Source organism: Pezoporus occidentalis, unplaced genomic scaffold (genome assembly GCF_034315485.1).
Source record: "Pezoporus occidentalis ecotype Australia unplaced genomic scaffold, CSIRO_AGI_Poc_V1 ctg1, whole genome shotgun sequence".
NCBI lineage: Eukaryota > Metazoa > Chordata > Aves > Psittaciformes > Psittacidae > Pezoporus > Pezoporus occidentalis.
The window spans coordinates 6,306,966-6,332,861 of record NW_026912778.1 but is presented as its reverse complement, the minus strand read 5'-3'; the positions used below and the strand labels follow the sequence as shown (position 1 = coordinate 6,332,861).

The following is a 25,896-nucleotide window of genomic DNA, read 5'->3' as shown; positions in this document are numbered from 1 at the left end:
TTCGTTATTAACTAGGCTCATGCTGGGAAGATACCAAAATAACACCTGTTCTCAGCCAAGCTTCTGGCATGATTCTGCTCTGCCAGCTAACAGAAGTGAGAAAAAAACCCCAACATCTAGTATATTTTGGTTTGCTTTGAATCATTAGTGTGTGGGTCTTACCAGGGTACAGTTCAGGGCACAGATGGAAAAAATAAAGTGCCACACAAAACTACTCAGTCATGCAACTATTTTTGTGCCACATGGTAGAAAAAGACTCCACAACACTCTTATGATCAAAAAACAGGAAGACTTTTCAGTATAGAGGATCAAATACAGACAAAAGGGAAAATCAACACATCCAACAATGTATTTCTGAATAGATTTTACTCTAAATACCCACTAACTTCAGAATAAATAAAATGAACAATGATTCCCACCACGCAGTTGGCTGGCTGCCAAAAGGAGTCCATTAGCCTGCACACCTTCCACTTCCACCACCTGTGGTAGCATTCATCCAAGCAGTCAGAAGTTGTAGCTACAGCAGGACCAGCTGAAGAAGGGAAACCAAAACCAAAAGCACACACAAATGGTAAAACACGGCTTCACGAAGAAGGATGAAGATCTATGGCACAGCTGCCATCACTTCAGAAAATAAATAATTAAAACCCCTTTGTAATCATAACAATATTTTGCACATAAAAGACTGTTTTAAGCTCCACATTCAACACTGCCTTCAAGTCACAATTTGCAAAACTTTCCATCAAACAATTCCATCACAAGGCAATCACATTGACTCAAATTAGGGCAGAATTTGAACCAGGAGAATTCTTTTGTCAAATATGAGCAGTAGCATTCAAATCGTCTGGCTCAAAAGGTAGCTTGAAAAGGTGCTCAAAAGGTGCGTTTGCTGTCACAGCGCCTGGGCAAAACTCCCTCTCCTGATTTGGCTTCTTCTCTCTGTGTATTTCAGAGGCATTCCAAGGGTGATGCAATGCGTACTTACGTGCTTGGTAGCCACTATAGTGACCTTTAAAACTTGTGTAAACACAGAACAGAGCATTTATGGGAACTATAGAAACACAGAAATATAATTTCACACTAAGTTATAGAAAACTTTTGGAGTTTAAAAATACATGTTTGTAAAAATAACAGATCGCTAAATCACTGTAATTGCACACTTTGTGCAACCCAAGTGAAAAACCATACTGTTGATGGTACTTGCCAGCAGCATTTCCAGAAAAACATCTAATTTATGTTCTTATGTTGACAGTTGCCCTCAATTTTGACACATATACTGGCAACATTAAAATGCACTATGCACCAATGCCATGTCTCCATAGTAGATTTGTTCTCTGTTCAATATTCTAGGGGAAAAAAGCTTACTTAAACATACCTAAATCACATGTATCAGTGCTAAAGCTGTGTAAATTGTCTTGTACCAACCCAAAATAAGTTTTGGTAGACAGAAGTAACTGTCTGCAGTCTTGTACCAAACCCACATTACTGCAGCGGTACCTGAAAGAGCAAGCAATGCTACCATAACAACCACATCAGTCTACTTTCTGGAGTGTTCAACATAAGACCTGATGAGAAGCTGCTGATGACCCAAGACAAAACTCCAAACAATTGAAAAAACCTTTGATGGTCTAAACAAGCAAGTATGGAATTATATGCATAATTTAGATCTATGTTCTTTTTGTCAAAAAATCCCAATATACTTCAGAGTAACTGAGGTGCAAGGGCCACACACAGCTTTGAAGAAATGAGTGTTCAGTAATTTTATACCGCTGTGTACCATACTCCCACCTACATCTGAGGAATGAAAAATAACATGTGTTTCTGTGTTGTTAATTTAAAAATAAGTGAGGCAACTTCCCCCTTCACCTGCTTCCTACATTTCACAGGATCTGTCAAGGTGATTGATATGTGATGCATTGCTTACGGGCCTGCACCATCCTTTATCCAGCTTGCTTTTTCTAGCCTGCTTTCTCAGCTCCCAAGTAGGTCCTCAAGAGGGAACTCAAGGAGGGAATTGTTTTGCCAGGGATTGATACTTGTAATAAAACAGGTCAGCAGCATTATGAAAAATCCCTTTTCCCCACTCATTCCTGGTAAGGCAGAACAGGACAGTCGCTGGTACTTACATTTCTACAGTTACACAAGTGGCTTAGTTTCCAATAGGTACCAGCAGACCGCATTTATTAATATCAAATCAGCTCATTGAAAAAAAAAATAAATAAAAAAGTGGCATTATCTTTGAGACCCTAATTACCTGACTTAGCTGATGGGCAAAAAACTTTGGGGATTAAAATCAACAGTTTTCTTCTGTCTTAAGGTTGACATTCCTGAGGCTTTCCATTGCTTATGGAAAAGCAACTGGCATGATCAAAAATAAAAAGGACACATAATAGGGGAGAGAAACTGTAAAAATGTAAATTTGGAAACAGCTTGATGTTCTGCTATTATGACAGAGTTTGACAGATTTTAGCATTCAAGTTCCGAGTGACTTGCATTAATCTACACGACTGTCTCTGACTGACTGCAAAAAAATGGTATAACAACTTCTTGTTACCTAGTAATGAGTCTAAAAACTAACAATACTAACATCTGTGGTCATCTCTGCTGCTGTTTGAACTTACCGGTGGAAGAAAGACACTGAGGAAGGTTAAGTTTCTCAACCATTTTTAAATGGTTGCTGTTAAGAGTCCCCTAGGCAAAAAAGACCAACTAGCTCTTCCTGTCTTGGATTTTTGTAAAGATCCTGTCTACTTCACCACAGCAAAAGCATTCATCTAAGACAGTGACTTCAGGCTATTGCTGCATACTGCCATGGTCTGCAGACAACATCTCACAAGATCATTGCATACGAAATTGTGCTAAGCTGTGGAAACCCCCAGGTAACAAATCATATGGAGACAGCCTCTGCCCTTGTCCTTCCTTTTTCTGTCCTATCTGTAAATATAAATAATTCCCATATTCAAATTTCTAACAATGCAAGAATACTTATTTTCAGTTGAAATAACATGATTGCGCAGCTGTTTGCCTAACAGAGGGGAACACCATAAATCCTGAGTTTTATGTTTACCTGCAGAGTACCTTGGTTAGAGCTAGATATCCACACATTTAGGTATTTAGTCAATATGATACCCATCTAAGCATCCCATTTAAATGAAACGACTCTGTTGTGATACCATCTTTCACTTTCAAAGGGAACTTGTCTGAGCTAATGGTGCTTCTGTCATCCTCTTTGGCCTTACTGCACACATACCACAGACTCCTGCAGAGCAATGCAATCCTGCTGTAAGTGCTGTTTCAGCTTGTACTGCTTTACCCCCCCGCCCCGTCCTTGCTCCTCCACTCCCTTTTCTGATGTACCTGCTCTCCCACAACCTCCTGCTGTACATGTCCGTCCTCCTGGAGTAGTCTCGATCTTGTATAAATGTTACAGTCACACTTAAATGCACCTGGTCCAGACCAAGTGACTTCTTTTACTTAGCAAAGTTCAGTGACCTTCATCAAAAGCAAAAACTACCAGAAGGCCTGGGTCTGCTTCATGCCAGACCCAGCCTCTTAATGGGGATGCCATTGGACAGCCAAAACTTGTAAACTTCTCTGTCTCTTTCGCCTTCAATGAGATTTAAGAGTACAAACAGGCCAGTGACAACATGGCCTGTACCTGACCTGTCTTACATGGTGCCTCCTTAGGAAAGGTGCAGTACTTTTTGAATTCCTGTGTGACAGGCAGTTTCACAATTAGATTCTGCCCGATTGAAAGCAAAGGAAAATAAAGATTCCGAGTCCTTCAGAACAAATTACTGACAAAAATAGCAGCCTTTTATTGGGTTCATTTTACCGACATTCAGTGTTCGGGGAATATCAAACCAGCTATTAAACCTTCTGACTTTCTTGTTGCCCAAGATTCAACTCTTACTGCGCTTTTACACATCCCATACTTCCATTCCTGATACCATCATAGTTTATTGTCCCATACCGCTCCAGGTCCCGTCTGTGGTTCAATAGTCATGCTACACTAAAGAACCTTTGCCAGAGATTAACTTCACTCAAAGCATCCACTTAAGAGACGCCCGAGGACTTTGTGGAGGTAACCACAAGCAATGCACCTCCTTGTGGCTCTGGAAAGCACCATCTCATCTGAGACAGTAATTAAGGAGATCTAAAATAGAATGACTCAGATATATACCTGAATAAATAGATATTTAAAGAAATCTCTGTTTAATTTTGTAACTTCAGGCTAGTTTTAAAGCAGGCAAAATAGCCTCTTATTGTTAGGATTGCAATAATTTTTTAGTAACACATATTTTCTTAAATGGAATCATAAATGAAGCTGCATATTACCTAAGGTGATGTTGTATTTTACTCTCCTTTTAGAAACAGAAAGACGTTGGCACTAGTAGCCTTTGCAGTAAAATACCCAAACCACATTTCCAGCTGCTAGCTGCAGAGTAATAGAAAAGTTAGAGCACTGTCGATAAGATAGAAGTATGATCAAGGGTCTCCTAGATCCTCTCCTTACATATAGCACACCAAAGATGACAGAAAGGTTTTTAAACTCAGAACGTCAAGAATCGTTTACAAGTCTGTTACAACTAACCAACATTTTCAGTAGAAGAAAGCCAAAGTGATCAAGTGGAACAGAATATTAAAAAAAACAGCATAAAAGCAAGTATCTCCCTAAACACTGCATCTTTTCAGGTATGTTTGCTCCTTGCTAATTAGGTGGCTTTCTGTATTGCATCAGTCCCCTAGAACCCAGAGACCACAAGAGACCATACACTTTCCTTGCCTGCATTGATCCTGACCAGGTCTTCTTAATGGAACATGACACAAATTGGGAAAAGACAAATACTGTGCATCATACAAGATAAGCCAGGTTAGGTTAAGTACTTAAGACTGCTCTAATCAACCACCAGCCAACCCAGACACTACACTTCAACATTACGAGTCTGCCATCACCTGCATTTCAAACACCCATAACCTTTCTTCTTCCTCTGCACAACTGACAAATTTCTACCCACTGCAGCCTACATCGTCATTAGCATGTACATAGCATGGTATTTCAACTGCAAAAGAACATTATCCACAGTAATTCATTCTCAGAGACTACAATGTCTCAGAACTCCAAGCCAACAAAGAAGCACCTGTTTGGTATGTTTACCCTCAAATGCACCATATGGGCTGCTATACCATAGATAGGCCTTAACACAAATTAAATAAAAAAATAAATAAATTAAAAAATGAATATGCCAGTTGACTCACTTCATGCTAAATTGAGTCATTTAAAGTATTTTATTGTAATTCACCTGTTTGGATCATTTTTATGGTAACAGCCAAGCCCCATGAAGGGGCCTAAAGGCAAGAGAAGCACCCAGCTCTGGGACACAGTTATTCTACTATGGCACTAGGGTTAAAAATGGTAAGCAAAGCCCAGCAAACACCAAACCCTATCTTTCAAAAACAAAGTATAGTTTCTTGTCTACTCTTGAAAGCAGAGACTCTTAAGGACCCAATCACTTTCAATTTTCCTTCTTTTCTTGAAGCAATCCTCCACCAGAAGTCTTAGGAGATGTCAAGTTGCATCTACTCACAGGAAGGACACCACTTACTGCCTAGAAAGTTAAACCTTGTTTTCTCTTCAGAAACTTAATGAAAATAATTCTTTTCCAGTTTCTCAACCTGGAGGAAATCCATGGGGTTTGCTCTCGCCTGTGTGAGAGGTTCAGCAAAGTGACTTGCTCCTTAAGCAGATGTGCCAGCTGCTGTAGGTATCACAGGAGGAGCAAAGCAGATCAACTGATGCATTTCTGAACAAAAAGTGCAACAAACTGGCTCCTAGGGACACAGCAAACCACGGAAAAATGTTTAAGCAGATGAAGGCTGTGGGAAGTCTCCAAATGCTTAGAATTCTGTCTGGCTGTAATCAATATTATCATCTCTCATTTCTGTAAACATTTGCTGTTACATATTTTGTTCAAATGCAACCTTCTGTTCTCTTTTTAATTTCTCTCAAATTTCCAGTTCTGTTTACAGTGCTTTGATTAAGATGGTGCCATTGCTTACCCTATTTTAGAGGGGCAGAAGGTTGAAGCAAAATTCGTTTTTCAGCTCTTTCTTCTAGACCAAAGCTGAATATCAGGAAATCCCTTTTGAAAAATGCATTGCAGAAATGGATGGCAGAAAATTCAGTTTTTTTTTCTGTCTCCCTCCTCCAAGTGATTATGAGTACCACATTTGTACATGGCTATATGGTTTGGAGCAGTGCTATGCATGCAGTCAATCAGATTTTGAAAACAGTGCTGAATGGCTCACATAACACATAATCTAGAAAACAGTCAAATCATCAACAAAAAGGGGAAACATAACCCTGCCCTTCAAGTTGCATAAAAGGGCTTTGGAGTCAAGTATCAGATGCTTTTCTCCATCTACTCTACGCTTTTCCTGAGACATGCATATTGATCATGTAACATAGAAAAAACTCACAACTACAACATACAGTTTTCTAATGCAGACTGATAAAACTGAAATCCATTTCTTTTTAATAGAAAAATAGACTTTCAAGTCAAGGCCAGCAAACTGGAGCGAAGATAATGGTATTTATTCTCACACATTTACAATGAAAATAATCAGAAACATACTTGGGGTATAAGAAATTGTTTAATAATAACCTGAATAACCAACACCTTGCTGGCCTATACATTTTTTCTCCAGGGTACAAGGAAAAGAGAGGAACATACCATAATTAGAAAACTGTCCACAATTTTTCTCTCTAGAGGGATCTTATAAATGCTTGACTGGAAAAATTATGAGTATTAAGAATGAAATGGACAATTGCTTAAGACATCATCTCCATCAGAACTGACTGCAAGATGCAAAAGAGCTTCCAGATATCAGGTCTCAACCGATGACTCTTAGACTATTTTGTCCCTTCTTCAGAAAAAGAAAGGCATTGATTTTTCATCTGAGCTTTACCATCTTTCTTCATATTGCCAATTAAAGACCATCAGAATAACAGATATTGTGTTAGCAAAGTACATTAGTGTCCTGGTTTCAGTCAAGCAACCACAGCAATTAGTAGAACTGTACTCACGTAAGAAAGCAGGTCCCATCTCTTAGCTTAATCTCCTTCCTGGTAGATCCCTAAGACTATTAAACTTTAGTGATTAATAAAAATTTAAGAGCAAGTGATACTGACTACCTGAAATTAAATAAAGTGCTGGATTGATGTATTGTCAATTTAGTCTAAGTCAATCAATGTAGCCTAACAGTTTCTACAGTAGTATTCTCCTACTGTCAGTGCACATGCTTTCAAGTGCCTGGCAAACAATTCCAACAGTTTTTGCAATCATATGGAAGAAAAAGAGAAAGCAGCCATGAGAATGAATCATGTCACTGCATTATTACCACAATCCACATTTCTATCACTGAGACGTTCTCTTTGGTACCGTCTTGTTTCAGTCCTGCACTCCATGATCTTCAGCAGCACCTCCTTGTCTTTTGTGCCCAGCCGCTGATTTCCTCCAGTCCTATACCTACACTCAAGGTATTGCTACAATTGCTAAGAACTTTCTCCCATAGCTCTTAACAGTTCAGCAACAACAAGCCATCTCTCCTCCTTCCCAAAAAACCTCTTCAATCTTTTCCCCCCCCCAGGGAAGTTGTGCTCTCCAAGGTGAAAGACTTAAAACACAGCATCACTGGAGAGACACAGTACAAGATTTGTTCTCGTCACTACATTTCAACATCAGACGAAGCTTGTGACCTTTCTAGTTGAGTCATTGCACTTCCACTTTCTGTCTTACTCTAGGAATATCCTTCATTTTATGCACGTTTGAATGAGGTCTTAAAAATAGAACTCATGTTTATTCATACAGATATTTGAGATTCTTAAGGGCTTATCTTAGCAGTCCTCTATCCAACTTCATTTCCTTCCATAAAGGAAGGATTGTTCTCCTTTTCCTGTGTAGCGGTGTTGCACAGTGGACTATCAGGGGGCAAGGCTTTTCACTTTACTAAGACCTAGCCCCTTTTAGGAGTGCTTTCTGTAGACTGAAGAAAGAAACAGATGAAGCCATTTCTTTTGGACTTAAACAATCAAGATTGAGGTAATAAAATTTTATGCTGTAGAGATAAGTAGGTAAAAACAAGCACATGCTTTAAATTTGAGAACTAAGAGACCAAAGAGTTACAATTTATAATCCGTAAGTTTGCTATTGAAAATATCCAACTTCAATTATATTTCCCTCCAGAGAGGAAAAAGCCTCAGAAAGAAACAAAAATTACCATCAATCCTCATGTCCTGAATGGCTGAGGACAGCTTTTCTAGCCAGCTATGAACATTGCACTGGTTCAAGCCTGCACAGGAACTTCATCCTTGTTTCTCAATTATCTGAGACAGATGGCTATTTAAAAATCATGTATTTGTTTTACATATGCCAGCAAGTAAATGACATTTACAATACAATAAATCTATCACTGATGAACAAGCTTGATCAAGGGATGTGGGTTTCTGTGCTGTACCTTGTCTACCTCAATTTTTAGACACATATGTCAATCTCATTTCAGATTTCTTGCTGTTTATCTTGAAATACTATTACCATTCTCAAGCGTTACAACAGCCTATTTATGTCTTTTTTAAAACGCATTTCACAATTTGATGAACACTACAATTTTGAAAGCTTTTTCAAAGCAGCCAGCTGAAGTCAAAAGCTGCATTATATGAAAATTACACATACTAAAATCCATTTTCAAAAGTTTCATCTGAATTCCCAAAAGATTCCAGAAATTCAGAGTATTTACATAATTACTTTGTGTACTACTTACCTAGAGAAGTGAGGGGAAATCACTTGTTATGATCAGTTGTGTTCTCAAACTCATCTTTCCTTGACCCTTCATTTCTATGTGTTTTTTCTATGTAGGATATTAAAGAGAATTTGTGTGGTATTTGCCAATAAATTAGTTATATTCTACTGAATTGTTGAGGTGAGGCAAGGTAATTTCTTATCTCTTCTAAATGCTTTAAAAAACAATTGACACATACATGCATTTGAAGCACAAGAAGGAAAAAAAGACATGCAACAATACTAAACTAGTAAGAACCAATCCATTGAACAGATAATTCAGTTTTAGTAAATTGACAACTCTTTTTTGTGACAAATACAGCTAGTGACATTACTTTGTTTTGCCGTGAAGTAAACAGGATGAATATCAAAACCTGCTTCATAGCTTTGCTTTAGAGGCCACATGCGTGATGTTTGAGCACAGCCAGGTTCTTTGCATCTTTCAGGTAGCCGGCATGAGTATGACAGTATAATCCACAAGCTTCTTGAAATGGACTCCATCGAACCTGCTTGCTCTCCAGTATGCTTTTAGCCTTGCACTTAGCTCTGCATTCTCCAAAGCGACATCTTTTATTTCTAGCATGGAAGCCTCCACATTCATGTTGAGACCACAAGACCCAGTGGAGAGGCAGACACACTGCACCTGAACCTCAAGGAACAGAATCCCTTGACATTTACTTTGTTAGTGCAGACAATCCACACTGGTGCCAGCAATCTAAACCCAAACCTATCTGAGACTAATGTTCAAAACATTACTCTCAAAGCCATCTTTGGGAACAAACATCCTCCTACTTTCTTTTAATATGGCACTAAGGATCAGCCTTCAGCCTGGAACATCTTCCAAGGGGCCTGCCTACACCTGCCAGATCCACAAGGGAGTTTTCATGTCACTTTCGCGTTCCCAGCTCAGGTACGCTCTAGCTGGCATTTCTGCCCACATGTCTCTAGAAGATGCAAATGAACATCACTCTCCCGTGTGCAACAATTCCTTTGCAACTGGACCATAGCATTCTACTGTTTAAATTACTTGGCATACAGCACACATACAAAGAAAGAGTATCCTTCTTGTTTGCAAGAAGAGGAAGTCAGTGTTCTCAGCAACAGCTCTAACCACGGGATACTCCCACCACCCCAACAACATAGCAAGAGGCATTTCTCTGAAGCTCTGTAACCTTTTCAGTAACTGCTTGCTCCTTGTAAACATTTATGTTATGGAATCACAAGTCTTGATAATTCAGATTCTCCATGTAAAAACTGATCTCAAACCAACAGCAAGCCTTTCAATCAGGTTATACTCTCCCCAGTAACACTGCTTCCATCTGGAGTAATTTCCACTAAAAATCCTTAAGAATGCATAGTCCTGTTAGGCTTCAAATGGAGCTGCTAATAACTGCATTTATAAAAACCATGCCCTTCACTTACTGCATCTAACGCAGAAAAGATATTAGCAAAGCATACTTACGATCTATCCTGTTCATTAAATGGGTGTTTAAACATCAACACAGTTCACTGAATCAAGATCTAGCTAGCCTTGCACTTTAACTTCTGACAAAGACATCTATGTTAAACCCTGTCAGAAAACTCGTATCAAAAGCCCTCTGTAGTCCCTGAGAAAGACAGTCTATTGTCTCTAACACAGCAAAATCTGGCCAGCAGCTGGAGAAGGCAAAGGAAATAAGGCAGCTCATAGTGAAGTCTGGCTGGGGAGAAACTGCCTCCCAAGAGGAAGAACAGCAAAAGAAGAAAGATGTTAGTATTTCAATCTTCAGTATGAAGGAGAAGCTCAAATACCAGAGAAGGGTGAACTGGCCAATGTACCAAGACAGGACAGTAAATAAAACTGTAATATAGAAAACGGTAAGTAAAAGCAATATAGAAGAGCCTCTTCAGTAACAGACAAAACATTCACTGTGATTGTCAAAAAAGCCAGTATTATTGCTGTCATTAATCAGTCACCTTTTGGGTTAAGGTCCTTTAAAAGTTCTTGCATACAAAGTGACAACAGCAAAACACAAAAGGTACATGCTCTGTTTAAGAAACCATCTTATGTGAGCTACCCAAATCAACATTTTCTCAATACATTAGCATACAATGTAGGCTGGAACAAATCTTCTAAGTTAAAATAAAACCACAAATAAAAAAAGAAATAAAACCAGATTGAGTCACCACCCCACTAAACAGTCCAGTAAACAGCCAAAAAAGCAAAACAAACAAAACCCAATGAGAAAATCCACTATTCGCCCCCTCACCCCCCTTAAATTACAATGAAACAGTTTTACAGTTTTAAGTCTCATGGGAAACTAAAAATATCAGTGACAGTGACAAAGAGGTGTCAATGTGTTCTTTGATGAAATTGATGGCAATAACCAACTGGATATTAAAAGAAACCCCTTGTACCAAGAGAACAGATGAACAGTGGGACAAGTTAGGCCGGTCATGCTGTCTCCCTCCCTCCTTGTAGTGCTCAAGGCCAAAGCGTACAAACCCCTGAGCAGCCTGTCTGACCGTATAGCTGACCCTGCTTGGAGTGGAGGTTGGACTAGGGACTTCCTCAGGTCCCTTTCAGCTTGAATAACCCCATGATCTTATGCAAGAAATTCAGACAGCCTTTCTGACATCATTAAAGCTGGAACTTCTGACTTTGCAACTTGATTCCTTTAAAAAAAAAATATAAAAGGTTAAAAATAAGCTACTATGAAGTTTTCTGTTTTTAACGATTTCAACATTAACATGCAGGAACTCTGTTCATTTCTTTAGCAGCTAAAATCCACAAGCAATAAAAGTCACTTCAGACACAGTATTTTACCTGGAAACAGAACATTTTCCTTTTGTTTAGTATGGCATTTCCAATTCTATAATTCCTGACAGCATGACGAGTGTAGATTTGTAAAGGAAGTCAGGTTTCAATAAGACATAGAAAAAAAAATCACTTGCCTACACTTCTGAGTAAAGGGACTCAAGGCTGACTTCCAAGGTTTATTTAAAAAGCAAAGTTTGGAAGACCTCTGAATGTCAATACTATGATGTATTACATTGACGTTTACCTTCCCAAGATTGCAGATACATAGTAAAATCTGAAGGTGATATTTTTCATCTCTGCTGTACGGAGAACTGGGGGATACCAGGAATATGAATTACAAGATGCACCTGGCTCTTGCAGAAAATTAATGACTGTAGACGAGCTGCCTTTACCTTTTTGTCTTCTCTAATTGTTTTTTGATTTAAACCTCTGTCTGATAGGTGTTGGATTTTTTAAGCTGATGTTCCAAAGTAAGACGGATTCATTTTCACAACCAGTTTACTTTTCCCTCACGCATTTTTGTCCTGTTTGTGTGCCAATACAAGCACCTACCTCCACACCCGCATGTGGAGCTGGATCAAGGACACCCCCCCAGCCAGCTGTGCAGCAAACCAAATGACTTTGACATCCATATGCAGGGTGAACATCAGCGCTGAGCTAGTTCAAAACAGGAGCATGAGGAAAAAAAAAGGAAAACAAAAAGCTGCTGGAAGCAAGGGGTAGCTGAAAACACTGAGGAAAGTGCCCTAGTAGTAAACCACACAAAACACAGCTGCCTCCCCAGGACTTTAAAACTAGAATTTGTACATAGGCATGCAGCAGAGATACAAAGACCCTGCAGTTCTGCTTTTCCCAAGAGGTTTCTGTACATCCTCAGGACCAGAACAAATACCTGCGTGGGGCCCAACTTAAGAGAGCATCTGCAGCTTTTATACCTTTACAACAAAACAACACAACACAACTAAACAAAACCAAACCAAGAAAAATAACCTAGAGGACCTCTCTGAACCTTTCTTCTCCCTTGGAGAAAATCCACTAAGGAAAGGGAGGCATAAAGGCAGCACACTTACGTCCCAACTGAATTTAAGGTCAGACACTCATGGTGCACTTAAGAGCGTCAGGAAAAAATATGCAGGCTTTCTTGGTTTTTCCAGCCACCACACCACACCCAGACCCCCTTCTAGAAATAATCCAAGTGTTCCTAGGCAGGGAATGCCTGTAACAGTAAAACATGACTCTTTCGGGTGGTCTGGGCAATGGCTTCTGGTCCCCTTCCCAAGGCACCCAAGGCCTGCTTTTCCAGTGTTTGTTGTGGTGTCAATGGCAATAGAGGAACACTGTTATGTTTAAACAAAAGGACATTTCTGTTGAATATTCTTAGCAGTATGAATCTCCCTTTCCTCTTCTCAACCAAAGCTACAAAAAGATTATTTTCTCTGTTAGCGCAGAACTAAGGAGACAGCTGCATGTTCTTAATGGGAAGAGAGGGAAGATGTGCATAACCAGTGGTTGCCTTGACCTGGGTGAGGGCACTTCTCTCCTTCCAAGTAAGCTCCAAGCTTCAAGAGAGTTCTCATTAAAAATACATAAACATGGCGACTCTTCACAGCATGGCGATTTGAGCACGTATTTCTAAATCTCCAGTACCACCCTTTCCTTAGAAAACGCACACAACTGTCAGGCAAAGCTCCCTTCCACATAACTGTTTTCTCATTCTTGTATCCAATCTTTTAAGCCACTACTGCTAGATAAGAAAAAGTGCTAGCAAATGTGCCAGTCTAGCACTGGCCACATTTCTTCAGTCTATAGACAAAACAAAGTAAGTAAAGAAACCAAAATTTTAAAAGCAAACATGTATTAAGGGAAATGAACATCACAGAGGTTAACATGCATTGGGATAAAATCAGCACTGGTTATAGAACATTAGAGTTGCCAGAGCTGGATTTTTTTTTCATTACATTTAAAGGCTCTTTGAGTCCTACAGCTGATACAGTATAAATCAGCTAGGCAACATTAAGGTCTGACAAAATTAACAAAGGCATACAGGGGAGAAAATAGACTTCCTGCAGGAAAGTTGTTGGGGTTTGGTGTTGGACTATGAATAGACTGCCTAAATATACACTGCTGGAAGGTTTCCATTTGTAAAGCCAAAGTGACTTACAGAAAGACAGCTACATACAGGAATATTTAAGAGTTCAGCTATAAGACAATGATTCTATATCTGAGACCTTAAATTCCTCATTAGTAAAACTGGTCTTAAAAATAAACACCTATACATTTTTGTAAATACATAAAAAGTATATTGCTCTGGACTTGGGAAATCTCAGGTTTGAGAATGAAAAAAGGATGACAATAAAATACAATTATATGCAAAAGCTTTCTTACCAATGAACACTATGGCATCACAGTCAATAGCTTAACACAGTCAGTTAAAATATTAAAATGTATTTTTAAAGCATCAACCTAGAAGGTATAATGAATTCTGCTTGTAACATTATGCCTTTGGTAATAATAAGTAGTACATTATGGTTATAAGAGAAACCAAATTCAGAGATATTTCTGCCTGTTTCTTAGAAATTAACAACTATGAAACATTCCTGAAAATTAGGATTGCTGGGATTAGACTGCAAACTGTATTTTGACAAGTCATAATTATAGACTAAATTCTTGCAAATACCATAGGAGATAAAACCTGCTCAAAAACCTGTTCAAGCTGCCCCTCCTTTGCAGCAAAGCTAACTGGCCAAGTCTACCAGTGAAAACTTTAGTGCTTAGCATTTGAGGCTGTGAAGACTTCTTTAATCATAGTCAAGAATCGTAGAGTTTAAAATTAAACAGGTGTCCCCCCCCCCCATAAAACCTTAGCATTTTATATCCTGTGACAAACCTGTTAGAAGATAGATTGCCCAAGCTATTACAGAAGATAAACTCAAGAAAAGTAGTCTGATCATTTATCTTTCTTCCTTAGTTCTAGATATCCATATCACTTAATACCTTACCGCAATGCAAGAAAACTCTTAAGCTGCTGAACAGGGGTTTGTGAGAATAAGCTTAATTAACTCCTCAGATTCCCACAAAGAGTGCACAAGGAACTTTAAATGAGGTATTCATCCTTCAGCTGAGGATAAGACTCAAATAAGAATCTGGAATAACAAAGATCAATGCACCTCATTACAGTACCATGGATTTCTGCTGTCCATACCTTCACCACCTGATGTAAAGATACAGAACTGATAAAAAATTCATTTTAAAGAAGAAAAAGAAAAAAAACCTTATTGTTTTCAGTAGATATAAAAATTATGTTACGATCTGAAAATCAGTCTCACATGCCTTCCTGTAAACCCAGCAGCATCTCTGTTCTTAGCTTAACAGCAAAACCATAATGAGGTACCTCTGATTACCTGCAGTCCCTGCACACATTTCATCACACAAATATATGCAAGTCAGCCTGGGTTTAGAAATTATGCACCCCTGGGAAATATTGCTAAAACAAACACCCTCCAAAGAGGTACGAGGCATCTCTCAACCACAAGATCTAGGCATACAGGAATCACAGAAAGGGGATGTAGGACAGATGAAGTGTGTTCAAGGACAGCAGATTTCAAAGAATTTTAATTATTTTTAAAGTAGGCCAACCCTCAGGACATATCCATTTCATCCAGAAAAATTAATCCAGCCTGCTCCCTGCCATCCTCTTTTCCCAAGGCCCCTCAGGCATACACAAAGATTAAAGGCTACATGAACTATCCTGGCAGTCTGCTCCCTTTTATCACAACAGCTTGACAACTCCCCTGTCATCACCAGCCTTGGTAGGAGATAATAATGGGAGCAAAACTTGTTAACTCCAAGAGGTGACTGATACGACTATTCATGGAAAAGGTAAGTCTGCTATCTAATACTGCAACTCTATCTCACAGAGATTCCTCCCCGTCTCTCTACATGAAATCATGGCAATGGTACTGACACTTCAGACACATACTGCTGTATATGAGCACTCAAGGGTCTCATCATACATTGCCAAAGCTGGGCAAGAGTAATCATTTGCTCCAGATTTGATATGAAAGTCTTCTCCCAGTCTAGATTCCACTGTCATGGATAGCTGTTCTTGAGGCTGTTTTTCTGCTGGTGACTCTGAAGGAGGAGCTCGCACCTGAACCCCGTCAAAGAGCTTCACAGCCTCACTGTCAAGCCAACACTTTTTGGCCTCCCTTAGACCAACCTGTCTTCTACTGTTGACATCACTAAAAAATACGCAAGTGTTCAAGACAAATATACTGGTATTGGAAAACATAGGGACAGAAAACACAAGGAGCCTTCAAATCTTAGACACGGAGATCACAGAAATGCATCCCAGAAACTGATCTGCTGTCTTACGTCAGATACCCAGGGCTGAAAAACATCCCCAGAGAATACTCAAGACCACTTTACACACGCAGTAAATCTCACAGCATATGCTGATATTCCATTGAGTGGAATATCAGTATCTTGAGCTCAGGATCTCCAAAAAGTGATACAAGATGCTGGAGAAGATTCTTTTCCAGCAGGAGACCCATTCTTCTGAACTTGAGAGCTGCTGGTTAAGAGCTCTCTAGTCAGAGGCAGGTGATACACTTAGAGACAATCAGTAAAATCTCATACTCCATCAAAAGAAAACAACAACAAAACTCACCTCCCACCCTTTTCCACCTCTGCAGGTGATACTGTTTTTAAGCTAATCACTAGTGAAGGTCTTGGTTCTGTGGAGGAGCAACATATTGCATAAAGGGGAGGGAAATGTGGAATAGGTGAGAAAACCCTAACATATTTCATAGCCGCTGTTCAAAGCTTCTCAGAAGCTTTGGTATGTTAAATAACACTTGTGGGAGATGGATTAGCAGAGCCAGAGCAGGTGAAGCAGTCTAAGGTGCATAATAAATGCACCACTGACACATGCATAGCTTTTAAAAGACATACATTACGAGCCTTGAAGAACTGACTTGAAGGGATCATTTAAGTGAGAGTGTAGCAAATCTTGTTTCAAGACTAAAGCATGCAGGGAACAATTTATTTTCCCTGAAGAACACATTATCTCAATATTGTCTTTCTTGGTCTTCCTTCCTCAATAGATATGTCATGAGAAAACTTGTGACATTACCATATCACATGCTTTTAAGAGGTAGCTTGGTTACCTTTTTTGGGTTTACCTCAAAATGTTGCAGATGAGACATTTTCTACAGCCGGCTTAAAATAATGAATACCTTTTTCTTGGACATATCTAGAATTCTTATTATCTAGCTCAAAACAAGGTCACTGCTTAATTATCACAAATCCATAAAGGTAGGAACTGCGAACTAAAATGGGGTGCTGTTATGATTCTGCCCTATTGAAATGCTATCCTATTGAAATCCTTGGTTTTTTTCAGTCATCCTTAAAATGGGAATCTTTCACTACAGGTTAAAAAACAAAGCAAATTTTAATTTCCAAGTTGTAACAAAAATATGCAAAAGGCTATATGTGATTGCACTGAAAGCACACTATTTAACATAATACTTTCTGCCTTATTGATAAAATCAGCTGCATTCACCTAAGTGATAACAGTTCTTTCTGAGCCATTTTCATTGCCCATTTTTTAAAAGACAACAAAGTAAGTAAGAAATTTTGTGAGCTGAGTACCATCTGCTTATGCTTTAATTTCATTAACAGTTAGAATTTGAGACCTTCAACTGCAAATAACGTTTTCCAAATGTAAACAGCATGTAAACCAGTATACTCTTTTTACCTTATACCTTCCTAAAGTTTTTTCCTGCTGCTCTGGGGTTTACTGCACATCAGTGCCAACTGCTGCCATTTGCAACTGAATGTTCCACAAGGAAATCAAAAGAAAATAAGCTGCACCTTAGGAAAGCCAGAGCAATATAAAAAACATTACTGGAGTCAGCGGTTAGAATGATGGATTCAAGGAGACATGGTAAGAGAGAAACTTAAAAGAAATACAAACCATCATAGAGCAACAAACAATTAGTTTATTATAAAAGAGGAGAAAAAAAGATGCAGTTTGTTCCACGAGTTGCAAGAAAGCATGTTTATGCATGTAGAAGCATGCTTAATTCCTGCTTAATACAATCTTTTTTTAAACATCAACTCTTCATTACAAAAAGAAGACATTTTTGTTTTAGTAACAATGTATGTATACAACCTGGTAAGAATAATATTTTTATTCCTATGTGGGAAGTCAGTGGATTTTCAGAATATAGGAATTTTCTGCTATAAAATGCATTCCTGGGAAAGCACCGACCTGTTTCAAAACCAGCTTGCATTAAGCAAAAGAATTTGTTTTTTCAAATTCCAGACCTACAAATTTGATACTCCAGTGAGTAAGCAAGCATTTCAAAACTGTTCTGTCCCAAGCAGGGGAAACCCAATAAGGATATTTGTTTGAAAAACAAAGGTAGAATTCAAGTGCTAGCCTTCTCCTCTGTGTCTTGTCACAATTATTAACAACAAAAAAACCCTTTTCTACAAAACCACACACTTTCCTAGCAAGTTCCTTCAAGTAAGTTACAATTAAACTGATAAATCCCAACCCAGAAATCTGCTATAAAGCAGAACTTTAACCTTTGGTTTAAATTCACATAAATTTACTGAGTTTAATTTTCCTCTCCCCTCCCCAACTTGTATTAGGTGAAAGGTAAGAAAAATAGCCCTAAATTCAAGCTTAACAGTACCACAGGTTCCAAAGACACGCACACTGCTGTCTTCTTATTGCTCTTCTTTTTTGGACCATTCCTGGCAACTTCTTCCCTACTGAACACATTACCTTGGCATTGCTATTAATCATGGGGGGGGGAGGGGGGGAAGAGGGGAAAGAGCAGAAAACCTCACTCACCTAAACAGCATTTAGATCTAAAGATCTAAATCTAGAGCATTGTGGGGTGAAGGTGGATTGCTGAAGGCAGATTCAAACAAGGTAAGTTTCCTTTAATTCACAAAAAGATTAAAGAAAACTGATGGAGAAGGCAGCCTTTCAAGCAGCACATTGCTATTTTTAAACTAATCTTTCACAGTAGACGTTTGTTTTCCATACTTGTGGAGGAAATCTAGTAATTAAATGTAACTGTTACCAGACTTTGAATCCTTCTCTCAGATTATATGGCCTAGTTTCTGTAAAAAGCATCTCCCCCCCCCCTCAGGTAGAAGTCAAACCTATTAATGTAACAGCTTATCCTGCCCTATTTCCACTTGGCAGTCTCCCGTAATGCTGATTTAATATCTGACAAAAATAGGACAAAGATACTGTCATTTTTCATTAGGGAATGTCAGCTCAATACAAGCAATTTTAACTCTGCTGAGCTTCGGGTGAGGGAAGGTGCATGCTGTTTGGCCATGTGGCGAAAAATTCCATGTATATACTTCTGCATATGACATGCCTTCTCTCAGGGCTGGCAGCCTGATGGCCCACTGAGCTTCTTCCGAGAACTAAATTTACTAGCACTGGAATTAGTACTACATCAGCTTAGCCATCATATCTTAATTCACCTCCTTTAAAATAAAGCTAACTACTACCTAGATTTTTATTTTAAAAAGTAATTTCATTACATGCTATTTTTAATGCCCCATTGGGCTGGCCACTAAGCAGCACAAAATCACTTCTGTTGTTCTTAGGTTTTTTAAACAAATGACAACCTGCCCAACTGGTTGTGTTGATCCTTCCTGATTTCTGTGGTCATACTGTGGTTTCTCCACTAGATACTGCAACAATGGAATAGTTTTACCTGTGCGATCCCCCAAACAGACACAATTACTAAGATATTGTTGCATAATCTTACCCAAGAGTGCTGAGGATACAGCCCAAGGTTCTCTGGGTGGTCTGTATCTCCTTCTCCTGCAACGGGATTCTTGAAAAGCAAACACCAGCCCTAACATAAGATCGTTGATTTTTCAGCCTTTCAGTTCTACATTACTCACAAATGTTAACACTTGGTGCTAGAATAGGACAAAGGAATCTCATCACAGACACTGCAAAACTGCTCTCTCTAGAGGAGTAGGCATTTACATAATTAATAGTCTAGAGATAACAATGAGTTCTTGACCTAACTTATTACAGGGGATCTTAATTACAAGCGAGTTCAGGAAAGTTTTAATACAATCTATGTTTGTGTACATAAATTGTGGGAATTATGTAGGCTTTTTTTTTTCCCCATTTCTTTACATTATTTTTAGTGTGGTCATTTATTTGCAATGTAACTGGAAGCATTTGTTAAATGATTTCACTTTTAATATGACAGGGATTGGGGTTTTTGTACTCTCCCAAGGGTGACAGAATATTTTTACAAGCTTTATCAAGGCCAATTTAGATTAAAGCACACATTAAAAAAATTAGCATTTAGTATCTCAAAACATTTTGCCTATTAACTGTCACTAGCAACACTAAAGATTAAAGTAATAAACAGAGGTGGTGGAGGAAATGATGCTTACTTCCTACAATGGCTATAGCAAGCTCACTTCATCCTTGCACACAGATTTCAAACCAAACTCATTGAATCTGCCATGGTGTTAACACAAGTAGTAGTGATTTATCACGTCTTTGACTGAAGAAGGCAGCATGCTTATGCCTAGTCCTGCACCTGTAGGTAGCTTTTCACACCCAGATGATGAATGACTGTGTTGAGCTTTCAGGTAATGCTGGCACACCAGAACTGACTTGGTGCTCCCGGTGTTAGGTCTCACACAATTATAGAAAGGGCAAACCAGTAAAAAAAAAGTGACTAACATATAGATAACTATACAAAGCAATTGGAGAGAGATATTATTTTGCCGTTTCATTATGTGTACCACAATGCATCACGTTTTTACAAAACTCAGACAACTCGAATCCCTTCACTGCTGAACACCACTCTCCCTGTTACATCAGATTTATCATCTTGTTCTGATTCCCACCTTTCATCCAGTAATGATATCAACTCCAAATTTCTGCATCTAGGTTTCTTTTCTAAGCACATTTGTCCTTACTCCTTAAGGGAAAGTGGAGAATTTGCACTGGGACTTCCACAGCAAAGAATCTAATTTAAACTACAGTAACACTTCAAGTTCAGTCTACAACTTGTCATTAAGTTCTCAGTGACAATCCAGCCAAGGTATACAGGATATTAGTGGTCTCTAAAGGAGGGGAGAAGGGGTGTCACCAGAAAGCTCAGAAAATGTCAATTCAGCTTTTGTTTCTTTTTTTAACTCTAAGTCCTCCACCTCCACACCATGAATTCTGCACCTTCTAGTGGCCATGTGCAAACTGTAATGTTTAAACTTGGCTGTCGGTGAGGGCCCACAGCCCCAGCTGCAAGCCCATCATCTGGCTTCCTGAATCAGAGGGACATGCCAGAATCATCATCTGCACCAGGGTCCTCAGCAGAGCCTCCCTTCCCGATCCAATGATAACCCTCACTGTGGCATGGCTTCTGTGACACCTGGCAGCCAGTACTTTTAACCAGGAGATGAGGGTATAAATAACAAAGGGTGGGAAACTGTGGCCTTAAAAGCTCCTGTTAAGTTACAGACAACGCACACCTGGCATAGGAGATGTGCATGCTTCCAGGGTTGGCAGGTGGAAGAAAAGAGCTGTCCAATTACTTATGCACATACAAAGCAAAAGCAGGCCTGGGAACCCAGTCCAGAAAACCGGAAAGCTGTTGATAAACAAATACTCCCTAAACAAAGGCCCATTTAGAACATGTCACTTACAGACACAGAAAATTAAAACACCTTCAATATGCGGCAAGACAAGCTAACAGTTGGCGGCTCAGATGCAGTGGCTATGGGCTGGCTAAAGTTGGGAAATACCACAAATCCTGTAGTGCTTCAAATCTGAAGCACCAGGTTCCCAGATACGAGGCCAGGCAGCCCATGCCAAGATTTTTGGGAGTGCTCCTCGCTGCACGTGACAACTTGTGAGCTTTGCAATCTCAGCACCACATTTCTGACTTGTGCAAGGTCAACCACACACTTCCAGCAAATCTTTTGCTATTGCTGTAGGCTCCAGAAGGGGACTAGGAACATGCTGGACACTGTTTCTTCCTGTCCTTCATATGGACAAATGAATAGGGTAATTTCTGTCAGCTTCTTGGAGCACTCCAGTGAACATTAGATGAAGTGAGAGACCACTGTTCATGGTACTGCTGCATAGATTATGAACTAGCAAAGCTGTACTTCCACCTTTGCCTCAGGTAGGTTTGAGAGATATTAAAAAAGCCCCAAACAAACAAAAACAAAACCCCCAAACCAACCAACCAAAAAACCCCAAACAAACATAAAACCACTAACTTCAATTGTACATAGCTTTGAAGCTTTGGAATATTAATTTGGTTAGATTTCGAGAGTTAAAGTTGACCTATGCTACACTTACTCCTCCAAATACACAGTTTTCAACTTTTCAGTTTCTTTACTGTTTCAGTCCATTGATTCTGCCTGCTGTACTACCCACTCGTTGGTGATGCCAGCTTTTAAGGCTGCATCTCTGAGACTGATCATTAGCGACACATCTCACTGGAGATTAACAAGTACTATACCTGGGGTCCCTACAGCAATCTTCTTATGATGAACAGCTTCAAACTGAGGTCCAAAACTGTGATACTTTGACCCAGAAGATCAGAAAGTACTGGAAAACATCCAAAAGACCTCACAACATACACATAATAAAACAGATCGATGATTCTACTTAATCTTTTTTTCACAGCCACAAACAAGACTGTCCCTGCCTAAATTTTTGGTACCCTTGTAATCCTTACTATCATACAGCAGATGCCCTTATTAAAGACTCTGAGAACAGACCTTAATATGTTTTCATTGTTTCTATTTGGTTTAGGTTGGAAACTAAAAGCTCTTTAGGGTAAGTATTATTTTATTCTGTTTGGATATTTTGGATAATGATAATTTTTTATTTATTAATGCTAATTTCTGATAATGACAATTTATTAGAAATGGTAATTTCTAATAAATACTTAGGCTCTCCGTCCAGATCCTGCAAGCACTTTTTCCTCAAACAGTGCCTTGCAGAAACAAAGCTCCACAGCAGAGTTACCTGGAGAAGACCTTTGTCCCGTCCCCCCCCCCCCCCCCCCCCCAACTTCTGAGCATGCTTTCAATAAACATACACCTGTGGTAGTCTTCTATCAGGTAGAAAGGTCTTATCTCCAACTGTCTGTATTACTGTTATTATCTCTGTGTTCTCTCATTTCCTCCCTAAACCAGCCACTTTTCCACCTTCACTTTTTCTTTTAAAAGCTTTCTGTATATTAATCATCATTCATCTCCAATAGATCTCTGAAATATTTTAAAGTTATTAGAAAAAACATAATGCAGTATTTGAAGGGAGAATATACTTTTTTAAAGTACATAGTTATAACACTACTACGAGATCTTCAGAATTACTTATTCCTGCCTGCTGCTGTAAGCAGAAAAAGATTCAAGGTTATAAGCATAAAAAGAACAACACAGCAGAACTTTTCATCTTTGTTGCTTTAATGCCTCAGTGTTATTAAAAAGTGGCCAGGGTTACAGTGCAGAGACAGAAAAGGTACTGCCTGCGGTTAGCTATAAATAGTTAAATTCTACTTTAAGCTGGTTTGAGGGGGAATTCTATGTCTTCTGGCTAGTGCTTTCAGAGCAAGCAAAGGGATGAGGGTGTTGTACCAGAAGAATTACTCTGTTATCTTTAGCTTAACAAACTTTCAGGCAACTAGCAACAGAGCAAACAGGCACCTGTGTGCTGAACACAGTGCACACCAGGGGGGTTCAGAGAAGCAGTTACAATTACTCCCAGTTCCAATGTGCTAGCGCTGCACCATCACAGCGTGTCTCCAGGTGCAAGACACAAGCCTACCCCATAGGGACCGCACTGGCTCGCCTAGCAGGATGCAGCATACACAGACCCTAATCTCTGGACCTACTCCTGTGCTCTGGCAGCTCCCCAGAAATATGCTGGAGCACTGCCAGTACTGATCCTGCTCACCAGTGCTTAACTAGGACTCTTCACCTGAGCAGCTTCTGAGGAGGAAAGCAGTCCAAACCATGACATGCATTTAGCAGTAACAGTACTGTTTCCCAGAAAATGAGGAAGCAGCACGTGTTACCCTCTCTCATATATATCATGACAACAAGCAAACAGCTGATCTAGCTAATGAACCAGATACTCTCTTTAGATTTCATCTTTGACAGTGTTTACTTAATATAATTGTATTTGTTCCCAACAAACACTGAATTATTTCCTGAAGTGGCTGTTATGGCTATCTCTTCCTCCAGCCAAGGCAAGGGCAATCAAGGCAGCATACTGCTTTATCAAGGGCTGGACTGTAAAAACCTCTTATGACTCCTTTACTGCAACACACAGCAGCTAGAGAAGATTTCCAAATTAGACCGCTCGTGTGAATGGAGGTTGATACAAGGGATCAGCTTAAAAGCCTTTGAGCGAATTCTTTCAGGCTTGTGACAAAGGACAGCATGATTCATTACAGCACCTGAATAAGTTGATACAGCGCACACACTGTAGGACTACAATATTTCACTTGTCACCCCAGAATAATCACCTGAAGATGGTCACTGCCCTACACAGCAACACAACCAGACCTCCTTTTTCTTTCGTCCCAGAGGATGTCATTTTACAGGTCTGTTACCCCTTCCTAAGCAGGAAAAGCAACTCAACCGGATTTAATGCAAAATGTTTACTGCCGGATGGTTTTTTTTGGGAGGTATGCAAATAAAATTCCTGATTTTTTTTCTATACATGGGAAAGCCTATGCTGTTTCTAGAAGAACAGATTACAGAAACTTCACTGCTTAATAAACTGTGTATCTCCAATATGGCCTATTATCTCAGCAGTAACTGCCAAGACACAGCAAACTATAACAGCTTCAGAAGACAGAGCATCTGCTGAAGGCGTCCAAAGTCATTTCCAGTTTTCAAAAGCAAGAATTCAGTCAGCTCACTTGCCCTCCACGATTATTCAAAGCAGCCCACTAGGAAGGGCCAAGATCATTAGTGAACACATCACAAAAGATCACGTTTTAATGTAAGCATTGTAAAATTTTATGACTTTATCAAGATTAAATGAACGTTCACTATTCTTACTTCTAACAGATCTCCTAATCCCAGCTATGTTCCACAGCTCTAAAACATCTGGTGAAATGGATAGAGCACTTTGACTCCTTCCAAGACCCTGGTATTGTAGGGTCAGATTATTCTCACTTGACTAACATACGGCCTGCAAGGCTCTCTATACAGACCTGTTTGCTGACCTCCTGAAGCATTTCTAAAGGCTATTGCCCCTTTCGGCCGACGCACTGCCCACGCCGCGCCTCACGGGTCTCCCCCCCCCCCATTTCAGAGATCTGCACTGCCAGTACCATCAACCCGACGCCTTGGGGCTGTTCTGCACTTAACCGACCTGCTGCTTCTCCTTGGCAAAACGTGCCGTTGGGTTACTAAAACGTCAGAAAGCCGATCCCCGGGGACGGGGTGGGTGGGTGAGTGGGAGGGGGGAACACCTGCACCCTTTGTTGAAGCCCGAGGGAACCGCTGCAGGATGCTTACACCGCGCACACCATTTTCGGGGTGGAAAACCCCCAAAGGCGGCGCGAACCCACTTGGTTTGGGTGCGCAGGGCACGGCGGCGGGGAGGTCCCGGGTAAGGGCCCCGTCGAAGCACTGCCCACACCACCACGCCGGCGGCGGACACCAGCGGCGAGCTCCCCGCCCGGCCCCGGCGGCTGGGGGTGCTGCGGACGAGACCAGACACCCGCCGGGGCCCATCGGAGAGCAGCGGCCCCGGTCCTTTCCGCGGCCCGGCGAGGGCAGCATTACGGCGGCAGCGGGCCGAGGCTCGGCGGCGCCCGGGCAGGGACGCCGGATCCGGGGGACAGCTGGGGCCGGCGCCACCGCTCCGCGCTCCCCTCTCGGGCCTGCAGCGCCGCAGGCCGCAGTCCTGGCAGCACCCCCCCCCGCTCCCCCCCCCCCGCCCGCTCGCAGCCGCCGCCGGTCACATCCCGGGAGGCGGCCCCGCCACCCGCTCTGTCCCGCCCGCCCCGCTGCCCGGCGCGGCCGCACACTCACCCGCGTCCGTCCCGGGGGAACCGGCTCCTCGGTGCGGGGCGACAGCGAGGACCAGAGCAGCAGTAGCCCCAAGAAGCTGCCCGCCAGCAGCACGGCGCGCAGCAGGAAGCCCAGCTTCAGCCGCATCCTCCCGCCCGCCCTCTCCCTCCCGCCGCCGCGCACGCAGCGCCCGGCCCCGCGCAC

The 25,896-nt window shown here is 40.6% G+C and overlaps 1 protein-coding gene across 2 annotated transcripts in view; it reads right to left on the bottom strand.

The window, feature by feature from the left end:
- The window catches only part of GALNT7 (polypeptide N-acetylgalactosaminyltransferase 7), a 76,009-nt gene extending 50,140 nt beyond the window's left edge, over positions 1–25,869 (bottom strand). Inside the window, exon 1 of one of the 2 annotated variants that reach the window (XM_062616355.1) lies at positions 25,714–25,869. In XM_062616355.1, coding sequence (XP_062472339.1) covers positions 25,714–25,839 — 126 coding nt within the window. In that variant the 5' untranslated portion in view covers positions 25,840–25,869. The remainder of the gene's footprint in view (positions 1–25,713) is intronic. The other variant, XM_062616277.1, reaches the window with a different exon arrangement.
- Positions 25,870–25,896: the final 27 nt, after the last annotated feature.